Source organism: Ruditapes philippinarum, unplaced genomic scaffold (genome assembly GCF_026571515.1).
Source record: "Ruditapes philippinarum isolate M1 unplaced genomic scaffold, ASM2657151v2 ctg833_1_1_1_1, whole genome shotgun sequence".
Taxonomy (NCBI): domain Eukaryota; kingdom Metazoa; phylum Mollusca; class Bivalvia; order Venerida; family Veneridae; genus Ruditapes; species Ruditapes philippinarum.
Genome location: NW_026853013.1, coordinates 190,667 through 213,733, shown reverse-complemented (window position 1 = coordinate 213,733; position 23,067 = coordinate 190,667). Strand labels below are relative to the sequence as shown.

The 23,067-nt window shown below is 33.2% G+C and overlaps 1 protein-coding gene across 2 annotated transcripts; it reads right to left on the bottom strand.

Annotated features, from left to right (window-relative positions):
- Positions 1-1,900: 1,900 nt before the first annotated feature.
- LOC132731662 (alkaline phosphatase-like) lies at positions 1,901-20,003 on the bottom strand. Of its 2 annotated transcripts, none has more exons than XM_060717884.1 (10): positions 19,836-20,003; positions 15,729-15,949; positions 11,793-11,970; positions 10,136-10,305; positions 6,137-6,241; positions 5,608-5,710; positions 5,044-5,175; positions 3,621-3,812; positions 3,170-3,310; positions 1,901-2,289 (listed from the first exon to the last, which is right to left on the bottom strand). In XM_060717884.1, exons 1-10 carry the CDS (start codon positions 19,927-19,929, stop codon positions 2,006-2,008), a joined length of 1,620 nt encoding a protein of 539 aa, XP_060573867.1. In that variant the 5' UTR covers positions 19,930-20,003; the 3' UTR covers positions 1,901-2,005. The 2 variants fall into 2 exon arrangements, with proteins under 2 accessions (XP_060573867.1, XP_060573871.1); XM_060717888.1 differs by lacking the exon at positions 19,836-20,003 and adding an exon at positions 16,541-16,699.
- Between the last annotated feature and the right edge of the window lie 3,064 nt (positions 20,004-23,067).

Genomic DNA, 23,067 nt, shown 5'->3' with positions numbered 1-23,067 from the left:
TTATCGAAATGGGACTTTCCTTCTAAAAACAGAAAGGGAAATTTTAACCATGGGTGGATTTTTTCCGCAAGCAAAGAAAATAGGAGGATTTTTAAACATTACTTTCTTAAGTTTATATGTACACAATAAAATATCTGAAGAAATTATTAATAATTTGATTGCACTTTCTTTTTAATGCTATTGCGATGTTTACTTTTCCATTTTCTTGGCACGTAATTATTTCGCTTAGTAAACAATTATGTCTTAAACATTGTATAATATGTCCATGGTGTTCAAATATGTGCTGAGAAAATTCCTGATAAATTAGTTTCTTATCAACAATACTTGAATCTTTCATGACAAAATGTCCACAAAGTCGTCTTTACAATGACATCTCCACTAAGAGTGTGAAATATTAGTTTTTAAAAATATCGAACTAATTGCTTTTGTAGAGTCTATATTACATTAGTTTGTACAGAATAAAGTGAAACATCTGACACATTATGTAATATCTAAGCGGCATAGGGCATAGAAATATATTAGATGTGAAAAAACTGATAATTGCTACACAGTCTCTTTTTAAATGTACAACAAATACACACAGAGTATTGACCAACAATATTGACCTGGAACTTCATTAACTTTCGTGTAGGTCATTGGATAAACACTGGCACATGTATCTTACGACTGTATTAATATATTTGTTAACTTCACAAGTCCGGGAGTTGTTGTGTGCTGGTATAGCCTTTTCAACTGCAAAAGTTTATTTTTTTATTATAACAGTTCTTAACTTGATTTATAATGTTATACATACATTGCAACCTGTGTAAATCGACCATCTGTACAGCAATTACCTCCTTACAACAGCAGTTTAGATTATTTCCAAAGTGAGACATCACAATAAATTTAACCTCCCATGGGCATTACCTCTTAGCAAGAACCAAATTATTATTTCTCTCAAAGGGTGTTTCTCTTCAGAGGTTAGGTAAATGATAATTTTTATTATCATGTGTAAAGTTATGATCACAAGTGCATCAAGTGAGGCAGGTAATACTGGAACCCGAAAAACATATCATATGTCCATGTTCATGTGGAATGATGATGCCCATCATTGTTCACAAACAATAAAGGCTTTACATGACAAGATTTTATATAGAAAAAATATTCACTCAATACATAATACATGTAACTATGAGGTAATAACGAATTTTACAAAATTTGACGAGGTTTATTACTTGTGAACAAAGATTGACATGATATAAAGAAACGTTCTTTCATCTGACGTAATGTTATTCAACTCGTTTAATAGATTTAATATTGAACATTCCCTCATTCATTTCAATATTCTCCATTTTTTGAAAAAAACTTTGATTTTAAACCCTTGAACTGTTGAATTTCTTCGTGGACGTGTTAAGTTTCCATTTCTGGAAATTTTGGAGATATCAAGATGAAAATTTGTAGTAAACACTACAGCTTATTATGGTTCTATATTGGTGGCAAACCTTATTACATTTCGGTCCTTGCATGATAGTAAGTCATAAATTTAGAATGACTGTTGTATCAAATTACCTTACAGTTATTATAGTGCAAGGGAAGTAACCAATTTACTAAAACATCCTGCATAAAATCAGGGTTATCTGTCAGCTTTGTGAATCTCCCGACTTCCGCAGATGGAAAACATCGAATAAATCATTAATTTGTTTATTCCGGCTCATTCGCTAATTGATAATTTCGATCGACAAACTTATCGTATTTTGAATTTAATTGAACATAAATACATGTATATATTTTAATCTGTTCAGCTGTTCAACACAACAAATGTTGACACTGAAAATTAATGTTGTGACATACCTTTCGCTATTTCATCGTAAATGAAAGTTTACGTAAAACCTTATATAAACGTTAATAATAAAAACACTCATCAAACAAAATGTAAAAATTTATTAAAGCTTTATTATGAAATTACTAACAACAAACCCTTTTTTTATTAAATGAGAAGGCAAATGTTAATGAAGCACATATTATATCACAGAAAACATAATAGAAATGTAGTTAGAACCAATATTAATATGTTTGATTCTATGATACCACAGTTGCTGGTGATTGGGACATCGGCTTCAGCGCAAGAATTCGGAGACGAGTAACTGCCGACACAAGATGCGTACGCCATCACGTGAGCAATATAGTGCTGTTCATGAACGCCGTGAAAAAGATGAGCCATAGGTCCTTGTGCATATATAGCGACATCTTCACCACCATGGCTCTCTGATTCTAGAGGCACTCCAGCCTGTTGTCTGTAATTCATGTCAGCTGAAAAGATAATTGCATGTAATATATAATAACCAACCTGATCCACTCGGCTATCATGCTTTGCAATAGACATCTGACATATAAGCCGAAATATTGGAACTATTTTCAGTCAGATGGTAAAATAAAGGCCTCCATGGGGCGCTTTTGTGGCAGAAGTGATATAGATATGTTTATTTTTGACAGTGATATTATGAAATTTAGAACTGTAAATTTCCCTTCGAAATCTGGCATTGACAAAGAATGAAGAAGTTGTAGAAGTTGTGTTCCTTTTTTTTTTCGCGAACGAACACAGCCTTATAATCTGGCCTAATTGCGTTGGTGTATTCGTGTCCTGCGTATAAGGCCTCTTTACGAAGAATACGAGAAAAGCCGACGTTTTACGATTGATACAATACTGTCAGATTCAAGATATCAAGTAAGAATTTTACCACTTACTTCATTGAATAATGTTAATTAACTAATTTCTCACATTATTCAAATTTGATATTTTAATGTACCAACATCACCCTTGATAAAAAAACATTATCATTAACTCTGTATCATATTTATTTTGGCATGAACACAGATCATACTTTTCTAAGTGACAAGTCTTACTGCTTCTAAGTGACAATTCTTACTGCTTTGCAAAGGGCGTTCGTCCACATTTTCTACTAACCAAATCGTTGCCAAATCGTTGCAATAACTGCAAGAACTCAGTATCTCAGACGATAAACAGCCGGAATTTTGCACATCATGCACGGACTTTAATGCATGATCTATTTGCATACCAAACATTAACACAATAACGTATAATAAATATTTTAAATTATTGTTTTGTTATGTTAACATATGCTGGTTACAGACTTAAAATAATTATATGTATGTTAAAGATATTGAATACCTGTATTAGTGTTTGTTAGGTTTGGTCTGACTTTGGGTTCTATTGCCGCGTATCCACCTGGCCCATTTGCGTAATTTAATGTAGTGAACGGTTTGTTGTCTTTGGCCAACAAGGCGTGTCCCTTTCGATCGTCTGTGAAACCTGCAGAAAAATTGTACAAGTATTATCTAAAATCATAGGTTTCAAATAGTTACCGCAGTCATAACCAAAGTTTGTTGCCAAGATCTCAAGATATGCGAGTATAATTCAGGCAAGGCGTTAAAATGATGCCATAAACAACAATTGCGTGTCCTAGCTACACACATATAGACACATGCATATGAGTATATTCAACATTTATAATATTTGAATCATTGAATAAATGAATAAATAAGCTCAAAATATGGTTATTAATGTAAGAAATTAGTTATCACCAATTAAATTTCATCAAATCGTGAAGGTTCAAATTTACCAAAAATAGGATTGCCCCTGGTCGGGTACCCGCCCATAGTAAACGTATGTGAATGGTCCGCCGTTGTTATTACTAACGTGTCCTTGGTGTCGGTCAATGACATACCAGTCTGCACGGCGTCAGCAAATGCTAAAGTATCATGGAGAGACCTTACTGCCTGGCCGTAATGATGGGCGTGATCTATCCGTCCACCTGAAACAAAGCAAAGCACGACATCATTCAAAAATTAAGCTGATACATCAATGTGCGTGCGGTGATAGTTCTTGTATTTGTTGTTACGTTCTGATATTTTAAGAAGTATAATCATATGATAAGAACACATTAAGATACATCGTGCGTTATTGACTTCCACTTCAGTGTTGTTATATTTTTCTGGTCCTTTGGGATGAATGATTTCAGAAAATTGTGTACTGCTCAAGCCGTTTCTGGCGAGTGGGACGTGAGGGATGATGCACCTTTTCATATACCAACATGTACAGACTTAATCAGACTGAGTCTGCAATTTTCATGTAATTTTGCTGTTATTTATGCTTCTTTATGCTTCTTTACAAAACCGGCCTGTTGGTCTGTCATGAAAGTGCGAAACAAAGCTAAGAATAATAGTGATTGTTATAGCTTGTGTTGGAATCATACTACATATGACTCCGAAATCATTCATAATATCTTGCCTTCTGTCAAGTGGTTAAAATTGTAATTACAAAAGAAAATCAATTTATAATAAATACAATCAGTTTCTTACAGTACAAAATCTACCGTCGGTTCCCCATGGTATATATTCCGTAAATACTTAGTATGTACAGAGTATGGGCAAACTTACGCAGATCAAAATCAAACATTTAACGTAGAAGAGCGACAAACAACTCTTGTATCATAGTTTGGAGACCTTTCTGTTGAAAATGTGTCAGGGTTAAATCGTATACATATACATGCACAGTGCGTTAACTGGAGTGCGGGTATTAGTTACCCGCACCCCAGAGCATGCCCATTGATTGGCTCATTTTTGCTGGGGTTTACATATTGTGACGGCAGAGAAAGGGAAAGCGACAGAAATGTCATATTCAGATGTTCGTTCATTGGTTCATTTTTGCCGGGGTTTCATATTTTGACAACAGGGAACGTGCTTTTATGTTTGACTATGATACAAAAGAGAAAGAACACCAAAACACTCGGCAATCTGATTAATACTCGGGGGCTACGCCCCCTCGTACAGATCAGATAGCCTCGTGTTTCGGTGCTCTTTCTATTACTTAACTATCCCAAGTCCTACACACATTACCACTTTGAAGTTGGAATCATGCAAGTCAATGTCAAAATGTTTGGAAACAAACTTATACAAAAAACAGTTACTCATCATTCCCAGCATGCAATAGATGTAATGTAATACCTGGTTTTATTACTGATATAATTACTATTTTTATATTACCTTCGACAAGTAGGAAAAACCCTTTCTCATTTTTACTGAGTATTTTTATCGCCATCTCTGTCATTTCTTTTAAATGCGGCTCATCATTCCCTCGTTCTATTTCAAATTTCATGTGACCTTTGTTGAATAAACCTGCAAAAGACATACGTTAAGAATAAGTTTTCAAAAGTATTGCATACATTCTATAAGATTAGTTTTATAATAATCAGCAATTTCATTTTATGGCACGGTATAATTTTTGTAACATGAGTAACGAATGAATTCATTTAACCTCCGACACACAATAAAGTAAATTTTGGAAAAATTTAGATTGAACAAAAAAACATATGTGACATTCAGAATCAATTTAAGAACGCCAAAGCACTGTCAACCAATTATAACAAAATCGTCAACCAAGATATCGTCATCTGGTATACAGTAACCGTTTTGTGTTTTCTAATTTTTTAATATTTTAATATCCTAATCCGAAGAATGCCGGAAAGAAGCGAAAAAACTTGCGTTTGTAAGATTATAAACAACTGTTCTTTATGATATAAATTTTAGACAACGATCAAGATGGCTTACCAAATAGATATTCAGTCTCAGCAGGATTTATATCTTTAAATGCAGTGTTGTTCCAGACATATTTATAAGATCTTTTCAGCTTTTTCTGTTTGTCCTGCCATTCCTGAAATATGTATGTTATACAATCGACAATAATGATAAAAAGCATGTACATTATAAAATATAATATGTTATTAAAGCAGCTCGCGCACACATTAAATTTTATGAGCATAAACTTAACAAACGAACGAACGAACAAACGGACAAAAAACTCATAAGACAGATATGAAAATAGTAATAGAGAGGTTTAAGAATAGTTACGCAATTTACACGAAATATTATTGTATACTTTATGCAAAATAATGACAAAATACATTTTTTTTAAATTTAAATGAAAAGCAAAATAATTTCTTAAATCATGTTTCATTAAATACATGCAAACATTTCTCATAAACACGTACACAAATGTAGTAATATATAATATTTTATACATTAACATAAACAATAGCATTACATGGGAAAGCAATGCTTTTTACTTAAAACAATGTACCTGTATCAAATCTCGGCCATCTGTTCGTCCATTGGTAATAGTGCCACTTTGAGGATCATCAGTGTTGTTCTTAAGAAATTTCTCCCGACCTCCTCCTAGAATAACCTGAAATATAACAAGTATGTACTGAAACATTACACAAATGATTTATAACTTCTAACAATAAGGCGCATATATGTAATTTCTCAAATTAAGGCGCACATGTATAAGTTCTCACAATAACATACCCATATATAACTTCTCAAAATAAGGCTCACATATATAAATGTTCAATTTATGTGTAACGCGTATCACAGAATGATGTAGGTTACAATTTGCATTTTTCATTAGCCGTTTGTGTCAACCAAATACTTGATATAGTTGATATTGTTATAGTATATCTGTTACTCAGAATCTCATTATTACTTTTTCATTGATATAAGCACGTTGTAATATTGTGCAGTATAATTATGTGTAACACCACTTTTATATTACACACTTACATGATGGTAATGACCACTAGTCTACTAGAATGAAGTTTCGTTAATCGCATATTTAACATATTTGAATATTGTTTACTTTCCTAGTGTAGAACTTGAATTTTCGTTTCGTTTAAGAACTACACTTATAAAACAAATAATACAATAAACAATTGCTCGATTTCATGTTCCGGCCTTGCTAGATTTGTTTTTCGTATAAGGCTGGTTATTGCATGAGATCGTATATCGGCGATGTATGTTTCTTGATTGAATCACATTTTGCTAGACAGTTATGCCAGAATGACGTTAACGAGTTCTTAAATGATGTACATTTTTGTATACTGTACTGATATACTAATACTAAGTAATACTAAGTATCTAGATATGTACGTTAAAAGTATGCTTTCACTGTAAACATAATGTTACATAAATAATAGAATCCTATAATTATTATACAAGAAAGAATAAAATCTCTAACTTGTACTGTTGTATACAGTATATTTACTAAACTCATGACCATAGATTCGCTTATTGTTTTCATGTTTACTGTTTTGGAAAGTATTATGTGACTTATAGGCCCAATGGGCCGTGTGCATGCCTTTATGTAACTGTATATTGTCATCATTATTTATGTTTGCACATGTCCCTTTAATAAAATATTTACTTACTTACTTACGTATAACTTCTCGCATCAAGACGCACATAAGTGTATGACCTTCCGCATTAAGACGTACATAATGATTCTAATTCCCGCATTAAGACGCACATTATGATTCTAATTCCCGCATTAAGACGCACATAATGATTCTAATTCTCGCATTAAGACGCACCAAATTATTTTAACTTCTCACAATTAGGCACACATAATTATATAACTTCTTGCATTGAGACTATCATTTAAATTTTTGCATTAAGACGCACATAATTACATAAATTCTCGCATTAAGCTGCACACAATTATATAACTTCTCATATGTAATTCCTAACAATAAGGCGCACACATAATCAGTATATAACACATTCTAACACTATCGGATTTTTTTTCTATATAAACAAAGAAGGCCCGAAGGGTGCATTATTCTTCAACAATGCACTCGCCGTTCTTATTACCTCCCTGTGTATTTTCACATTGAGGGCGCCATTTGGTTTAAAAAATCTAATAAATAAAAACACTTGTTGTCGAATTTTGTTGTGAAAGCTATCTAGAATGAAAGAAAATGGTCTAACTAAGAAAATGAATCCGAACACCAATATCTTTAGTCGTTAACGCTGTACAGACGTTTTAAGTGTTGTTTACGTGACGTCACAATGTAGCGCCAAACAGCACGTGCAAAACAATCAAATCAAGTACGCTATTTTAATGTCGCAAACGAGTTAAGTTTTACATTTATTTCACTTTTAAATATTTGTATTTCGCTTGAAAAATTATAAAGTGAAATAAAATAAACAAACAAAGTTTTTCCAACGTTTTCAAAATTCGTTATTCTCAAAATGTTTCTACACACGGTAGATTTAACGACAGGTTTTTTCAACCCACTGGAACAGCCTTTAAAGAACGTTTCTATGGGAAACTCTCAGGCGAAAACAAATTTAACCACCAAACATAAAGTCCAACTTTATAATAATAATTCTAATTTTTCTTGACGTGTTAGAATGGAAATAGATATTTATTCTTCGTGCATTATTGTATAATAATGCACTTTTTTCGTTCAAATGCTTTGTAATTAATCACTCAGGCCTATCGGCCTTCGTGATTATATTACTACGCATTTGAACTCAAACCGTGCATTATTCTACAACAATGCACTCAGAATTAATATCTATTTCCTAATTAAATGCGCCTTAGTGTGCCAGTTGTGAGAACTTGTTGAATAAAATATTTTCTTCATAATAAATCATTACTCAACTCGTTTAATAAAATCTGTATTGAACCTACACGGACCGCCTCCGTGGTCGAGGGGTTAGAGTCGATGACTTCTAATCCAGTTACCTCTCTGGCGTGGGTTCGGTAGTTTAGCGCGGAGGAAGGTAGTCTAGTACTGGTGTAACTCTTCAGGAACGATGGTTAGGAAACTACCCGCCTATATGACTGAAATACTGTTGGAAAAAGGCGTAAAATGACACAAACAAACAAACAATTGAACCTACACTCACCCAATACCCTCTCTGATTTGAAATGTTTCATGTTTGTGTGTTGTTGTTGTTGTTTTGTTTGTTTTTGTTTTTTGCTGTTGCTTTTCTTCTTTTTTCTTTCTTTTTTCGTGGGGGGGGATTATTTTCAACTTATGTTCATCTTAATGAAGTATACCAAACTGGATAAACAAAACTACATTACTATAAATCTTCTTGACTTATGTAATCTTGATAAATTTATCACTTTAAGTTTTTTGTAGCGTTTTTTTTTTTAAACTCGCTGACTTAAAATTACGTATGAAATTATAATCATGACACAGATTACGGATATTTAGAGATTGGACTGCCTTAAGTACGAAGTATGGACTGATTCTGTATTCTTTCACAGACAGGAAATTATCGCCTCTATATTACTTAGTTGTGAGGAAGTATAAATTTAAAAATTATGTTTATTTACAGAACTCACATCTACCCAAGATTGTCAAAGATAAGTAAATAGTAAGCTTTATTTACCAGGGTGTTGTGTAAAGTTTTATTTTTTACATTTTTCAGTTGCAATGTTATATGCAAACATTCGTAATTAATACATTTCTCTGTAGTTTAAATTAAATGGTTTGAAACAAGTTTCGTACAATTCACTGCATGATTCAAATTATATCTTGATGCACAAGCATACTTTTGTGACAGACAAATTATGTATCAGTGTATCAAAAAATACATCACGTGACTAATCTATATATTGACATGTGTATCACATAACTAACCCGTATATTGACATGTGTATCACATAACTTACCAGTATATTGACATGTGTATCACATAGCTTACCAGCATATATTGACACGTGTATCGCGTGTCTTATCTGTATATTGACATGTGTATCACATAACTTACCAGTATATTGACATGTGTATCACATAACTTACCAGCATATATTGACACGTGTATCGCGTGTCTTATCTGTATATTGACATGTGTATCACATAACTAACCTGTATATTAACATGTGTATCACATAACTAACCCGTATATTGACACGTGTATCGCGTGCCTAATCTGTATATTGACTTGTGTATCACATAACTAACCTGTATATTGACATGTGTATCATGTGACAAACCTGTATATTACCACGAGTAACACATAAACTTACCAGTATATTGACATATGTATCACATAACAAACCTGTATATTGACAAGTGTATCACATAACTAATCTGTATATTGACATTTGAATAAGTGCCTAACAAGTATATTGACATGTGTATCCCATACATAATCTGTATATTGACATGTGTAACACATAACTAACCAGCATATTGACACGTGTATCACATGACAAACCTGTATATTGACACCTGTATCACGTGACAAACTTGTATATTGACACGTGTATCACGTGACTAACCTGTATATCTATGTTAGCGTCTATCAGCTGGGCAGCAATGTCAGTACAATTACCAACATGGTCATCAATATCGGCATCATTCTCCCAGTTACGTTCAGGTGTATGTGCGTACAGGGCGGCGGGGGTGGCGTGAGTCACACGTGTTGTTGTCACTAAACCCACAGATTTTCCTGACAAAAAAACCAACAATAATTAGATAATGATCTACTGGATTTGATCACACTTGGCATAATTAGCGTATTCAGCATTACGCACACGTTTAATCAGCACTGTAACACCGTAAAACTTCACAGCGTACTTCGATGTCAAACTCATTGCGTGGTCAAAATCAAAAGAAAGTGCGATCGGTCGTTTGCCTGATGTTAATAAGTTGTTGCATATGTACATGTTTAACGCGATTTGGAAACAAACTTTGGACACAAAAGTACGTAACGCACTTTGGGGTCGGGCTCCACTGAGCGCTTGATCCGAAAATGCGGTGTTACATAGCAATCCGAAATTCGTACAACCAACATACAATAATAGAAAATGTACGGAAACCTTGATGGTACAGATATAAATTATGTAAATAAGCAGGACATTGTACAATCTCTTATTTACATTCACTACTACAGTATTTTGATAGTGTCATCTCACATCTAATTTAGTTTCGGCAGGTTTCAATTAATTAGCAATTTACCAACGTACATATAGATACTATTAAATGATTCCAGACACACCCTAGATATTGAATGTGTAAATGTACCTCCACTTAGGTCCGAAAGCCTTAAAATATAACATTTTAAATTCAACAAAGGCTTTGCATGCTTATGAAATTGTGCACAATGTAAATATAATTGCTTTAAAGAAACAAAGTAAGCAAATGATATGACATTTTGCAGTCATATCTTCATGATTCATCAAATGGTATATTAAACTGTATTAAATGGTATATAAATCTGTATTAAATGGTATATAAATCACAAACACAAAAATATTCCCAGTCGTTTTATGTAAACTCCTGTAATGATGTGCCTTTAATGTATATACACTTAACAAAAGTTCTAACCGATCACTTTTTAAATTTTGATTATTTTATAACGGGTCAATAGATCCTTATAAAATTTTGCAGAGGTGATTTTTGTGTCATTTTCTACCGATTTGTGGAATGAAAAATAATTAAATACGGTTCCATGCACTCACGCGGGAGACAGGGCGCGGTTTACACATTTTGGCACGAGATGTTCGTGCAGAGCGTGGTGAGTATTAAATTTTACATTGCATAAATCCTTGTTAACTTTATAAGTGAAAAAACATATAACATGGCACGAATGTCGATGCAGGATCGTGCCGTAGCAGTTGGAACGTGAATGCTGGAGCCTCTATCAGACGGGAGTGGCTGTTCATAAAAATATTTTTTTTAAAATATCGATAAAGTATTATTTAAATAGAAAAATGTTATAATTTTATTATTCTCAATGTGTTCAATCTCTTCGAAATAAAATAAAAGTCGGATCTATTGGTATTATTCTTTTTCATATATAAGCGTAAACTCAGGGTGATCGGTTAGAACTTTTGTTCAGTGTATATGTAGTGACAGTTGTTCATCAAAGCAGATATATAAGCGATTAACAAGCCTAACTAACTTTTTAATTTCATGACGTTTTATTATTTATACCTGCTTGTTGAGACCAGTGTAGGATTGTTTTTAATTTTGTTTCTTCACTCATGGAGGCACACTTGCCTCGTCTTGCTCTAGCATCACATCCTATTAGTCCAAAGTTAGTTTTAATGCCGCTGAAATAAGCCGTCGCCGTTCCTGCCGAGTCAGCAGTTTGCGCATCTTGGTTATATGTCTGTAAACAATAATAAGAACAAAAACAACAACAGATGACATGGTCCCCCAAAAAAACCTGGGACTTTTTTGAGTACCATGCATGAAGATGCCTGGTTGGTCGATGTATTAATGAGTTTATTCTTTTGTGGCAATCATTTTTATAAAGGTGAATGCACGCTCAGGTTCGTCGATGTGTAAATGATCTAATTATTTTGTAGTAATCTAATCGTATATTTTCTTACTTCTTTACTGTTCTTATCTAAAAAAATTAAACTTTTTTTAATGAAAATGTTGTTCTATATGTTAATTAAGTGGAGGAAGTTGAACATGTGTTTTACTGTACCAAAATCAAATGGTTCCCGCAGGCTCGTTTTTTTTTCAAGCAACCGTTTATATAAAGCTTTATAATGCTGCAAGTTTGTAACGTCACTTTTCATTGGATAATCGTGACGTTTATATTATAAGTTATGCAGATTTTTGACAGGTTATATGGCCCTATATAAAAGGCAATTTGAAAATATAACCGAACCGCTAGGCGAGGGTTATATTTCAAACAACCGTTTACATACGGTTATATAACCTGTCAGGAATATTTATACCGAATTTATAATACAGCAAACTTCCTTTTTTTTTCAGAAAAAAGGTGAGATTTCTTAGAAAATTGACAGTAGCCATGTAATGAAAATGGACGTTACAAACGTGCAGTATTTTAAAGATTAATATACTGTATACGGTTGCTGTCAAATTATGAAGAAATCTCACTTTTTCTCTAAACAAAGATGATTGCTGTTTTTGTTTTTTTTAAAAATCGTTATAAATATTCATGGAAGGTTATATGACGCAGATAAACGGTGGTTTGCAATATAACCGTTGACATTGGGTCATAATACCTGAAAAAATATTACAATATAACCTGTGAAAAATCTGTATAACCAATAATGTTCACAGTACCAGAATAAACGGGTTCCTGCTGCCGGTGTTACGTTTTATAAATGTCATGAATATAGTCGCAAATATACCACTATTTATAAATAAAATTATCTAAATTATCTGTGAACGGAAGAGAACAATGAAACAAGTTTAACGTTGAAAATTAACCATACATTTTAGCTAAGATAGCTATGAAATTATAATAAAGTAGTACAGTGTGCTATCAAAACATAATAAACAACGCCACATATTTTAAACTTAAAGGCCAATTTAGCCACAAACTCACAAAAAGGATCTCGAAAAAAAAAATTGATGTCCTGTGACAGTTCTCATTGGCCGAGCTGACCTATCTTTTGCATTTTGTAAAATTTTATACAATTAAAGTGATTTAGTATTTTATATGGAAGTCAAAATTTTTCATGTGATATTTTCATCCATTGCTTAAAATGTATAAAATACATGGTGGCCGTATTTAAAGAAGTTCTTAATTCTGGGCGTAAATGTGTCTTTAATTAAACAAATTGGTGGCTAACCAAGTTCGATTATGAGGAAATCTTTTGAAGAAAGCGAACAACCCATTTTCCTACTTGTGTCTAAATTTTTATCCTGGTAAATTGTTTCATTTAGATAATGTTTTAACATATAGCAATGCAAATTGTTTTATTTAAATATCGAGATGTTTCTTTTATTGCGCCTAAGAATATACCTAGATTGCATTCAATATGTGTGGTAAAGTACTGAAATCTTGTTTTATAGTGCAAAAAATTAACATATGAGCCGCGTCATGACAAAACCAACGTAATGGGTTTGCGACCAGCATGGATCCAGACCAGCCTGCGCATCCGCGCAGTCTGATCAGGATCCATGCTGTTCGCTTACAAACCCTATAACAAGTAGAAAAACTGATAGCGAACAGCATTGATCCTGATCAGACTGCGCGGATGCGTAGGCTGGTCTGGATCCATGCTGGTCGCAAACCCATTATGTTGGTTTTGTCGTGACACGGCTCATATTATATCAATTGCACACTAACGATAACTGCAATAAACACTTCATTGATATTGTATTTAGAGGCTGTCGAATTTATGATTCATATAAGACAAGATGACGGTCAAGTATTGGTCACACTGTCCATTTAATTTATCCCCTTAACTTATTATTATTAAGGCACTTCAAAATTTGGTTAATCAAATTCTTGAAGTTGAAATGATATTTCATGTAAGTGCATGAAAATAATAAAATTTGCTGCTCGAATAAATTAACCTGTGGCGAATATACATAACATGTTTTAACGCAAATAACAAGATCTCTATGAGAAATTATCACTCGCGCACTTATATGTTTCGTTAATTTCAACAAATGTTATCAGACAAGTGTCTTCTTGATTAAAATACTCATCAATTGTGGAAATACGTGGTCTAAACCCATTGATCGAGATTAGACAGATAATCCTATTTCAAGGTACACAAAATTTACAATCTAATAAGCCTATACATGTATATATAATATATGTGGTCTGGCCAGGCGCCAATATCTTGCGTTATCATATTAAGTATTATTTGCAAGGCTAGTGCATGTACCGGACAAGGGTTGGAAACACTTCATATCTAACTGAATACAAGTTTGCTTCTTTAAAAAGAAGCATGCAAGAGGTCTTTTTGCAGCTGTTGAAGATTGGTTTATTTCGAAAATATTTGGAGATATAAAAGGCACCAGAGATGTTCCAAAACGGGCATAAAGTATGTTAATCAAACAATTTTAAGTCCCAGATTTACATTAGAAATGTATATATCATTTGATTGGAATAAACAATATATACTGCTGCATGCCTCCAACCACAATATGGCAAGAAAATCAAACTTGAGAAAAAGTTGTGCCATTTTCGCCATTTGCGCCAAAAAATCTCCGTTGCGTAATTTAGTCATACCAGTTCAAAAGTGAAAGTAGCAGCAAATTTTCGGTACACCGTTCACTCGGTCATATAATAGTGCATGGTGATATTGTGCTATAATGTTCACTGTTCCTAATTTTTGGAACATGAAATAGTAAAACGCTATTCAGAAAACAATAATCGATTTATACAGTTTAAAGGATTAAAAACGGAATGAACCATTGCTCGTAGTGTTAAGTAACGTAAATGATATTTTCCGATTTTTCCTTGTACCGATTTGTTCACTTCGATGTTAATTTTTCGTTTAAGTTAAGTCGTATTTTGAGGCAGAGCATGCGCATAACATTTTTTGTAGACTGATTCTAATGTTTTAAGGCTTAAAATAAGATACATAAGCTTCAATTTGATACGCAAAAATGGATGCCGCCAGCAATCATTCTCAACACTGTGGAGAGGTCTGATGACCTCTCCAATTATTGGTTTAAGTAGGTGACGTAATAAAATCAAAAGCGCAATCACAAGGCAAGATAGAAGTTTGTGTCTACTTGTTATTGGTAAACAATTCATTAGTTAGCGAGATGAGCCTTTAAATGCATAGTTAACCTTTGAGCTAGATACATGGGGAACATGCGTTTTATAATGCTGTACAAATAATATAGAGCATGTAAGATGCTTAATTATCATTAGCGGAAAATACCATTAAAAATGAAATGATATCGTGGTAATTGGGCTTCCATACAAAGTATTTAATCGCTATATATTATATATATTATATATATACTTATTGCCTAAACGCAAAAGAAGCAAAAGATGACCCAATGAGTACCTTTTGGGAAATTGTAACTGGGTGAAAAAAAGGGAAATATTTCTGAAAAAAAAATGAGTTTTTGAAAACAGAAATAGGCAGAATGGACACTTAAATTCAAATCTTACAATAAACACAATTGTTTTCCTACCTTTGACAGGCCAACATGTGGGAAATGTTCAAAACTCAAAAGTTCTTCTTCTCCTGTTTTATTTTTAAGTTGACCTTGCAAAATTCTCGCCGCTGTCACCGTCGAAACGCCCATTCCATCCCCAAGAAATACGATAACATTTTTAGCTACGGCAAGATTTGGTTGCATTTGCTTTGCTTTCTTGAGCTCATTGTTTGCCAGATCGTTCCAATGCTTTCGAGCTGAAACATAAAAAAGAAATGTTTTACAAATGATCTCCGTATGCATTTCTTTTTTAATAGGTGTGAAAGGGAGTGGCATTATTTTTTTCGCAACTAACATTAATGCCAAAATCACAACAACTGAAGACCTCTTCTTAGATAAAAAAAAACAAATATACACGCGCATGCGCACACACTCGCACGCATGTGTACAAGCACACACATACAGACATATGTGCAGACATTCGCGTTCTTTGTTAAAATTGATTTTATTTGATCCTATTTTACATTGTATATGATACAGACATATATATATACATGAATATAATATGAGCCGTGTCACGACAAAACCAACATAATGGGTTTGCGACCAACATGGATCCAGACCAGCCTGCGCGGATGAGTATAACATGTATAATTTAGTAAATGCAGCTTGCAAACAAGAACCTTTTTTATTATCTTTAATATTTGAGAAGAAGCAGACTTAAATTTTGCCCTCTAGAAAATAGTAATTTTATTCTGAGTCTCCTAATGTTTGGTATTTTACATCGCTCAAAGAAAAGTATTGTCCCACATACGGCTTCTTTTACGAATGTATAAAGCAAAACTCACTTTCACCATTTGCAGAATAGGAATATTCCGCCGCCAAAACCAATCCTGTCTGTAGCATAATAAAATAGAGCAAACACACTTTGGTATCCATCTTTTACAGACAGTCAGTTAAATTTTAAGAAGCACACGTGTGACTGTTAATGCTCCCAAAACTGGACTGATAAGAGTACCTAGGGTGGCTAGACTGATTTAAGACTGATATAAGATATAAGCAAGGTACAAATGTAGTATGCTGCACAATCAAGGTCTTATCTCATTTAACCTATTTGCACCTGGTATTACACATTTAAAGTTATTTAATTTGGTCATAAAACAAATTCAAGTGCGACATATTATTCAATTAGTTTGCTAGAATGATATTATATTCTCCGTCAAAATGATAAATTATCGTTTTATTATGACTGCATTGCCAGCGAATATGTTCGAAACACAAGGCTATTTGATTTGTTCGAGAGGGTGTAGCCCCCGTTTATAAATCAGATTGCCGAAGTTTTGATGTTCTTTCTCTTCTGTATCAAAGGCAAAAATAATACGTTCTTTGATGTCACAATATGAAACCCCAGAAAAAAGTATTCACTGAACGTGCATCTGATTATGATATTTCTATCGCTATCCCTTTCTCTGTCCTGTCGTCACAATAACAGAAAAAAATGAGCCAATCAATGGGCATGCTCTGGAGAGCGGGTAACTAATACCTGCACTTCAGTTCACGTATGTGCATGTACTCGTATGTTTATTTAACTATGATGAATTTTCAACAGAAAGGTCCCCCAAAATAAGTTACAAATATTAAATGTATTCAAATCACTTTATGTACCCTACGTCACGCGATGTCAAGTCAACTCGTCCCTTGGTCAACTCGACCCGTTGTCAACTCGACACATTTTTGGTCAGCTTACCTCGTGCTTTTGGTCAACTCGTCCCTACATTGGCCAATTCTTCACTATTTTTTAAATATATCGGACGGAATTAATTGGTTTAAATCCTTTGAGATCTTTTAATAAAAGAAAATGATTATATTACAATTTTATCTGTATTAAAATACGTAGTTTTAAGTTAAATTGGATTTGATCTTAGTGATGACTTAGTTTACATTCTTATAAATCTTACATATTAAGGCTCATATATAAAATAATCAACAAAACGCAAATATATAGCTTTGATATAATGATACAAATACAGTTAAATTAATTTGCAGACATCCAATCTTAAAACTAGTAGAAAACGACTTTCTCAACAATTATAACAGGAAAGGGACCCAAGACTCCTATTTCTCATTGTACACTTACAATAATTTAATTAGCGGACACAGAGACAGAGATCTACATCTCTGGCGGACATAGCAAAAACAGGTGTATATCTTATTTAAAAAAAACTCTTGTACGGGTTTTAATATCGTAGGACAACTTACCAAGCAATATTTACAGACAAAATCTAGAACATAATTCAGAAAACTAACCGTATTAAAGATTTTTAAGGAATGGAGATCTGTGTATTTTTAATTTTTGAAAATCTCTAGTAACGGTGACAAAGTAACTCCCTTGCTACATGCCTTTATTTACACTATGATAAAATTGTCTGATAATGTAATTAATACAGGTGACGAGTTAAGGGACGAGTTGATCAAAAAGGTGACGAGTTGACTACGAGCAGATAAGGGACGAGTAAACTTGAAATCCGTCATGCCAGTAAATTTAGCTGAAATTATGAATTCGTTTAACAAAATTGTGAAATTTTACAAAGTTCGACAACAACGGATTGTAATGTTCATCGAACGCAGATACCGAAAACATGCAGCCACACAGGACATACCGGAAGTAACACACGAACCACCGGAAGTAACACAGGAACTACCGGAAGGCACCCAGGACGGCTCAAAACAGAAACAGGACATAGCTCATTACTTTGTACCTCGATTTTTGAAATATCGTTGACCTAAACTTAATTACTTCATTGTAGTTACGGTGATAATAATAACAGCAAGAGCTGTTATAAGAACAAATAACACTTGTACATCAGACAAAGTTATGCCTTATAAAAACTTGCCAAATAGACACTTTCTATTTTCGTCCCACCAATTCATGCACCCATTAGATGCATGTTCACACGTTAAATAGCCCTTTGCAGAGAAAATGGTGCTTCACCAAAACTTCACATCCATGTATTAAACATGCTCTAATATATTGTTTATCACGAGTGTTTTAATCAAATGTGACATAATGTGATGGCCACGATCAGTAAGACTGGTACATCCTGGTATATAAGATTTATACTACCTGTTCGATTTCATACTTTTATTAGTGGTTGTGGTGATTTTGTAATTTTGTAGGTTATTTGTTGTTGTTGTTGTTGTTTTGTTGTTGTTGTTGTTTTGTTTTTGTTTTTGTTGTTGTTGTTCAAATAAAAACATAAAATAGATGAATGTACGGTATGGTATGAATGCATTAAACATTGACACCATCCCCCTGACCTCTTCATTTATTTTGTCTGTCACCTTTGGATACATTTGACAAGAATTGACGTTACTATGACAACTATAGTTTTATTTATGACAACATATTATAGTTTAAATAAGCACGTATACCTGTACGCTAGTGTATTGTTTATAAATGAAAACTATAAGTTATATTAGCTGTATATCGTAGTTATGTTATTGAGTTAACATAATTATCAACAAATTTACATGTACATGATGTATGAAGTCAGTACGTTGGTTAAATTTGCTGGACCTTATATAATTGCTTTTATAAACATCTTTAAGTTTAAATTAAATTAAATTCATTCATTATTTATTCATTCAAGTTTAAACAAACAATAAAATATCTGCAAAGGGCTTAAATAAAACCATGATGTCTGCGTTCGTATAACTTCGTGATGTTTTCATTCATTCATTCATTCATTCATTTTTTTATTCATTAATTAATTTATTTATCCATTCATTTTTTCACTCGTTCATTGTTCCTTTCTTCTCTTCTTTATTCCTCTATAAAACGGAGCCTTTTTTAAAACAAACTCAAGCGACATATTTGACAATATATCAACAGAAATGTTTGAAACAAAGGAAAACCCGGAATCCGAATACATTTAGAAACAAGACTGTTGGTACGTATATTTTATAGAGCTTATATATCTGTCGTATTAGAACTTTTAGATTCAGATTTTTCCGTAATTTTAATGCGTGTCTGACCATTTTTTTTGTTATTTTATCTACATATTTTCTTATTTATCGCTCACAGCATTTTTTAGTGTCCATCTGGTATATTGAACATATAAACATGAAGTAAAACTCACTTACTTTCACCGTTCCCAGAATAAAGCTGCTGCCCCTTGGCCAAAACACATCTTGAAATCATCCAAACATAAAACACTGTACACAACTTTACATCCATCTTAACAGATCATAAGAAATTTTATGGTAAAAAAAAATGACACGTGCGGTAATATTACCGTCCTATTGTACAGACTGGTAAGTTAACAAGTGCATCCTGTATACCGGTGATACGCTGCTGTAAGTTGATCTAGAAATTGTTGCTTAAAGCTGCACGTTTCCATCATATTCGTGACTGCGGGGTAGGAGGCAGAGGGCTTGGGTCGGGTGGTGTGTCGAAGGAAGTTTGTTCGCCTTTCGATGGTCTTTTATTATTAGTTTTTATTGCATTTTCCAAGGGTCATGTGAGAATGCTGCGGATTTGGTGCGGTGGTCTGGAAAAAAAAGAGCTTTTTAATCTACCGAGAGGCTTTTTGGTTTAACTGCAATTCCACTGAGGCGCTATTTAGTTGTTTGGTTTTCTTTTTTTTTTTCTTTTCTTTTTTTTTTGGGGGGGGGAGTTGTTTTTGTTGTTGTTGTTATTTTTTGTTGTTGTTTTGTTGTTTTTGTTGTTGTTGGTGGTGGTGTTGTTGTTTATTTAAACAAAATAAAAATGATTCTATAATGTCTTTACTAACTTTTATTAACAACAGTGGTTGACTGGGAGATCATTGCAGTCTGTGCTGGGATTCGAACCGCCTCATTGTCTACTGTTATACATGGAAGTCCATGATAACGACTTTTTACCTAAAAATAATTCATCTTACTTTCTTTAACATTTAGCCTACTGTCAGTGCCAGTGAACACTAAGATCATGGTTAACTTAGCTATTCAGTCAGTATTTTGAAACTTTCCCTTAAAGCAGCATGCCTCCAGATTCATGCTAATTGTCATGAAAAATTGAAAATGTATTTAATATTATGTTATTGTGAAGGTATCAAAAGAATGCAATTTACACATTATCAATGGCACTTACAACCCATGTAAAATAAAGAGGTCAAAATATGCAAAAATAGCCCATATTGCGTTAGTAACGCAGTAGAAATATAGTTATAAATACTGAAAAATCGGTCATTAATGGCACATAAAATGTAAATTATTACTAGAATTTTGAATCTTTATACTTTTCCTAAAATTTTAGAACATTTTTCTCAGGTTTGATTTTATCGAAATTTCTTTGCTCATCTGGAGGGGTGCAGCTTTAAATGTCGGATGATTGTTTGTCCACACTGAAAAATGCCCAAGTCTATTTAAGTTAATGTGCGAGGTAAGTGTTAATGGTTTTTCCAGAAGTTATCAACGATTCTATTTATTTTAAGAATGTGATTTCACAGAAAAACACCGACCGACCCTCTTTATTTATTTTTTTTTAAAAAGGGAAATAGAACCATTAAAGTTCACGTAACACGATAAAAAAAGAAACTGCGGTAGAGCCTCCGAAAGAAATATATATCACATTTACATGTTGGGTATGACCCCTTGTGTCTGTGAAATAATCTAGTCTACTTAAACATGTTAAAGATATGTGTGTGTATTTGAGTATATTTATACTCGACACCGGTTGCCCATTTCGGCGAGTCCTCTATAAGAGTATTATTAGTCATTTTATATTTTGGAGGATAGTGCAAGATACATATACAGACATACTCCCCAATTCTTGAAGTTTCTTCTGATTCTTTAACGTGCCAAATGTTTAAACGCTTATACACGGGACCTCGATTTAAAGTATCGCCCATAAGACTGATTAGTGATCTTAGTTGGCCAGTACGGGAATCGAAGCCACAATGTCGAGATTACATATCTCGCGCTCTAACCGCTTCTGATATGCTAGATATGCAAGCTGGCAAATACTACTTCACCAAGTCTGAATAAACATTGTCCTGTGAAACTTTATCATCAGATCCTGTTATTAATATTTGTTTTATATATAACGTCCTTCCTTGTTAGAAATGTAAACACCATGTCATATATTAATAATTTAAGTTAAGGTGCGGTTAATATCTATTTAATTTACATCATCTGCATACATGTCAAACAGAGTGTACAATAGACACGAATCCAGAAATTTCCAGTTAGGTATACTTTAATTTGAAAGTAAAAATTCAGCAACAACAAAATTAACCCCTTCCTATGGGGAGTCTGGAGTCCTCCGTCTGGACGAAAAAATTAAATCTGCTTATTAATTGGTAGCTTCTGGAGATTTAATTTTAGGTTTAAATTTTAAGATAGACGTGCCTTCTCCAGACTAAAAATATATAGAGGATCTCTGAAAAGGGTTTACAAATAAAATGAAGTTTCCGTATGAAAATCAAAATACTACTTTTTTTTAAAAAAAATGTTGATACCTTTCTGACAAATCGTTTCACATTCAATACTATGGTGACTATCATCTCCTATGTTCTAAGACAATTATGACAACTTCTTAAACGACATATTTCTGTTGTTTAAAATAATCTCTGAGGCATAATGTGCCTTTAAGAACCATTTTACTGTGTTACGGCACGGATCCACTCGACATAGTTCGGCTACTGGAAAAAACATATATTAATCTCTGAGGCATAATGTGCCTTTAAGAATCATTTTTCTCCATCCACGGATCCACTGCAGTACAATACAAGTAAAACACGAGCGTAATCTACGCTCGAAACCTGACACTAAGTCTTATCTTCCGTTTTTTTAGACAATCGTTTCATATATTTATATACTAAGGCTGAACTGATTCTTAATTAAAAGGAGCATTATGTCTCAGAAATTAATATTATGTTCCATCTGCCGAAAGGACAAATACATGCTTTATAATTTTGTAATTATAATGGAACAAATGAGATGATTCAACCCTGAAAAAAGAAGTATTGAATGTTAAATAGGTTGTTATAGGGTAGCAAATTGAAAACAAAGACATATTTTGACTTCTATGCAAAATACTTAATCACAATAACTGTACTCATTGCCAAAACGCAAAAAAGGCGAATTGCCTAAGCTATATGGCCATGGTTAACTGTTTTGAATCCATAACAGAACATTAAAAAATAAGAAGAAAAAGCTTTTGAAAAAATGAAATATCATTTGTAAGTCTTAATGTACCTTTAAAGCGCGAAGTAACACTTTGCAATATATTTTATGCTCATCAGTTACAATATTATGAAAATACAATGTTTTTATAAAACTTATTAAAATTGTACAAAATGTAACAATTGAAGAAAAACGTGTGTGAGAACAT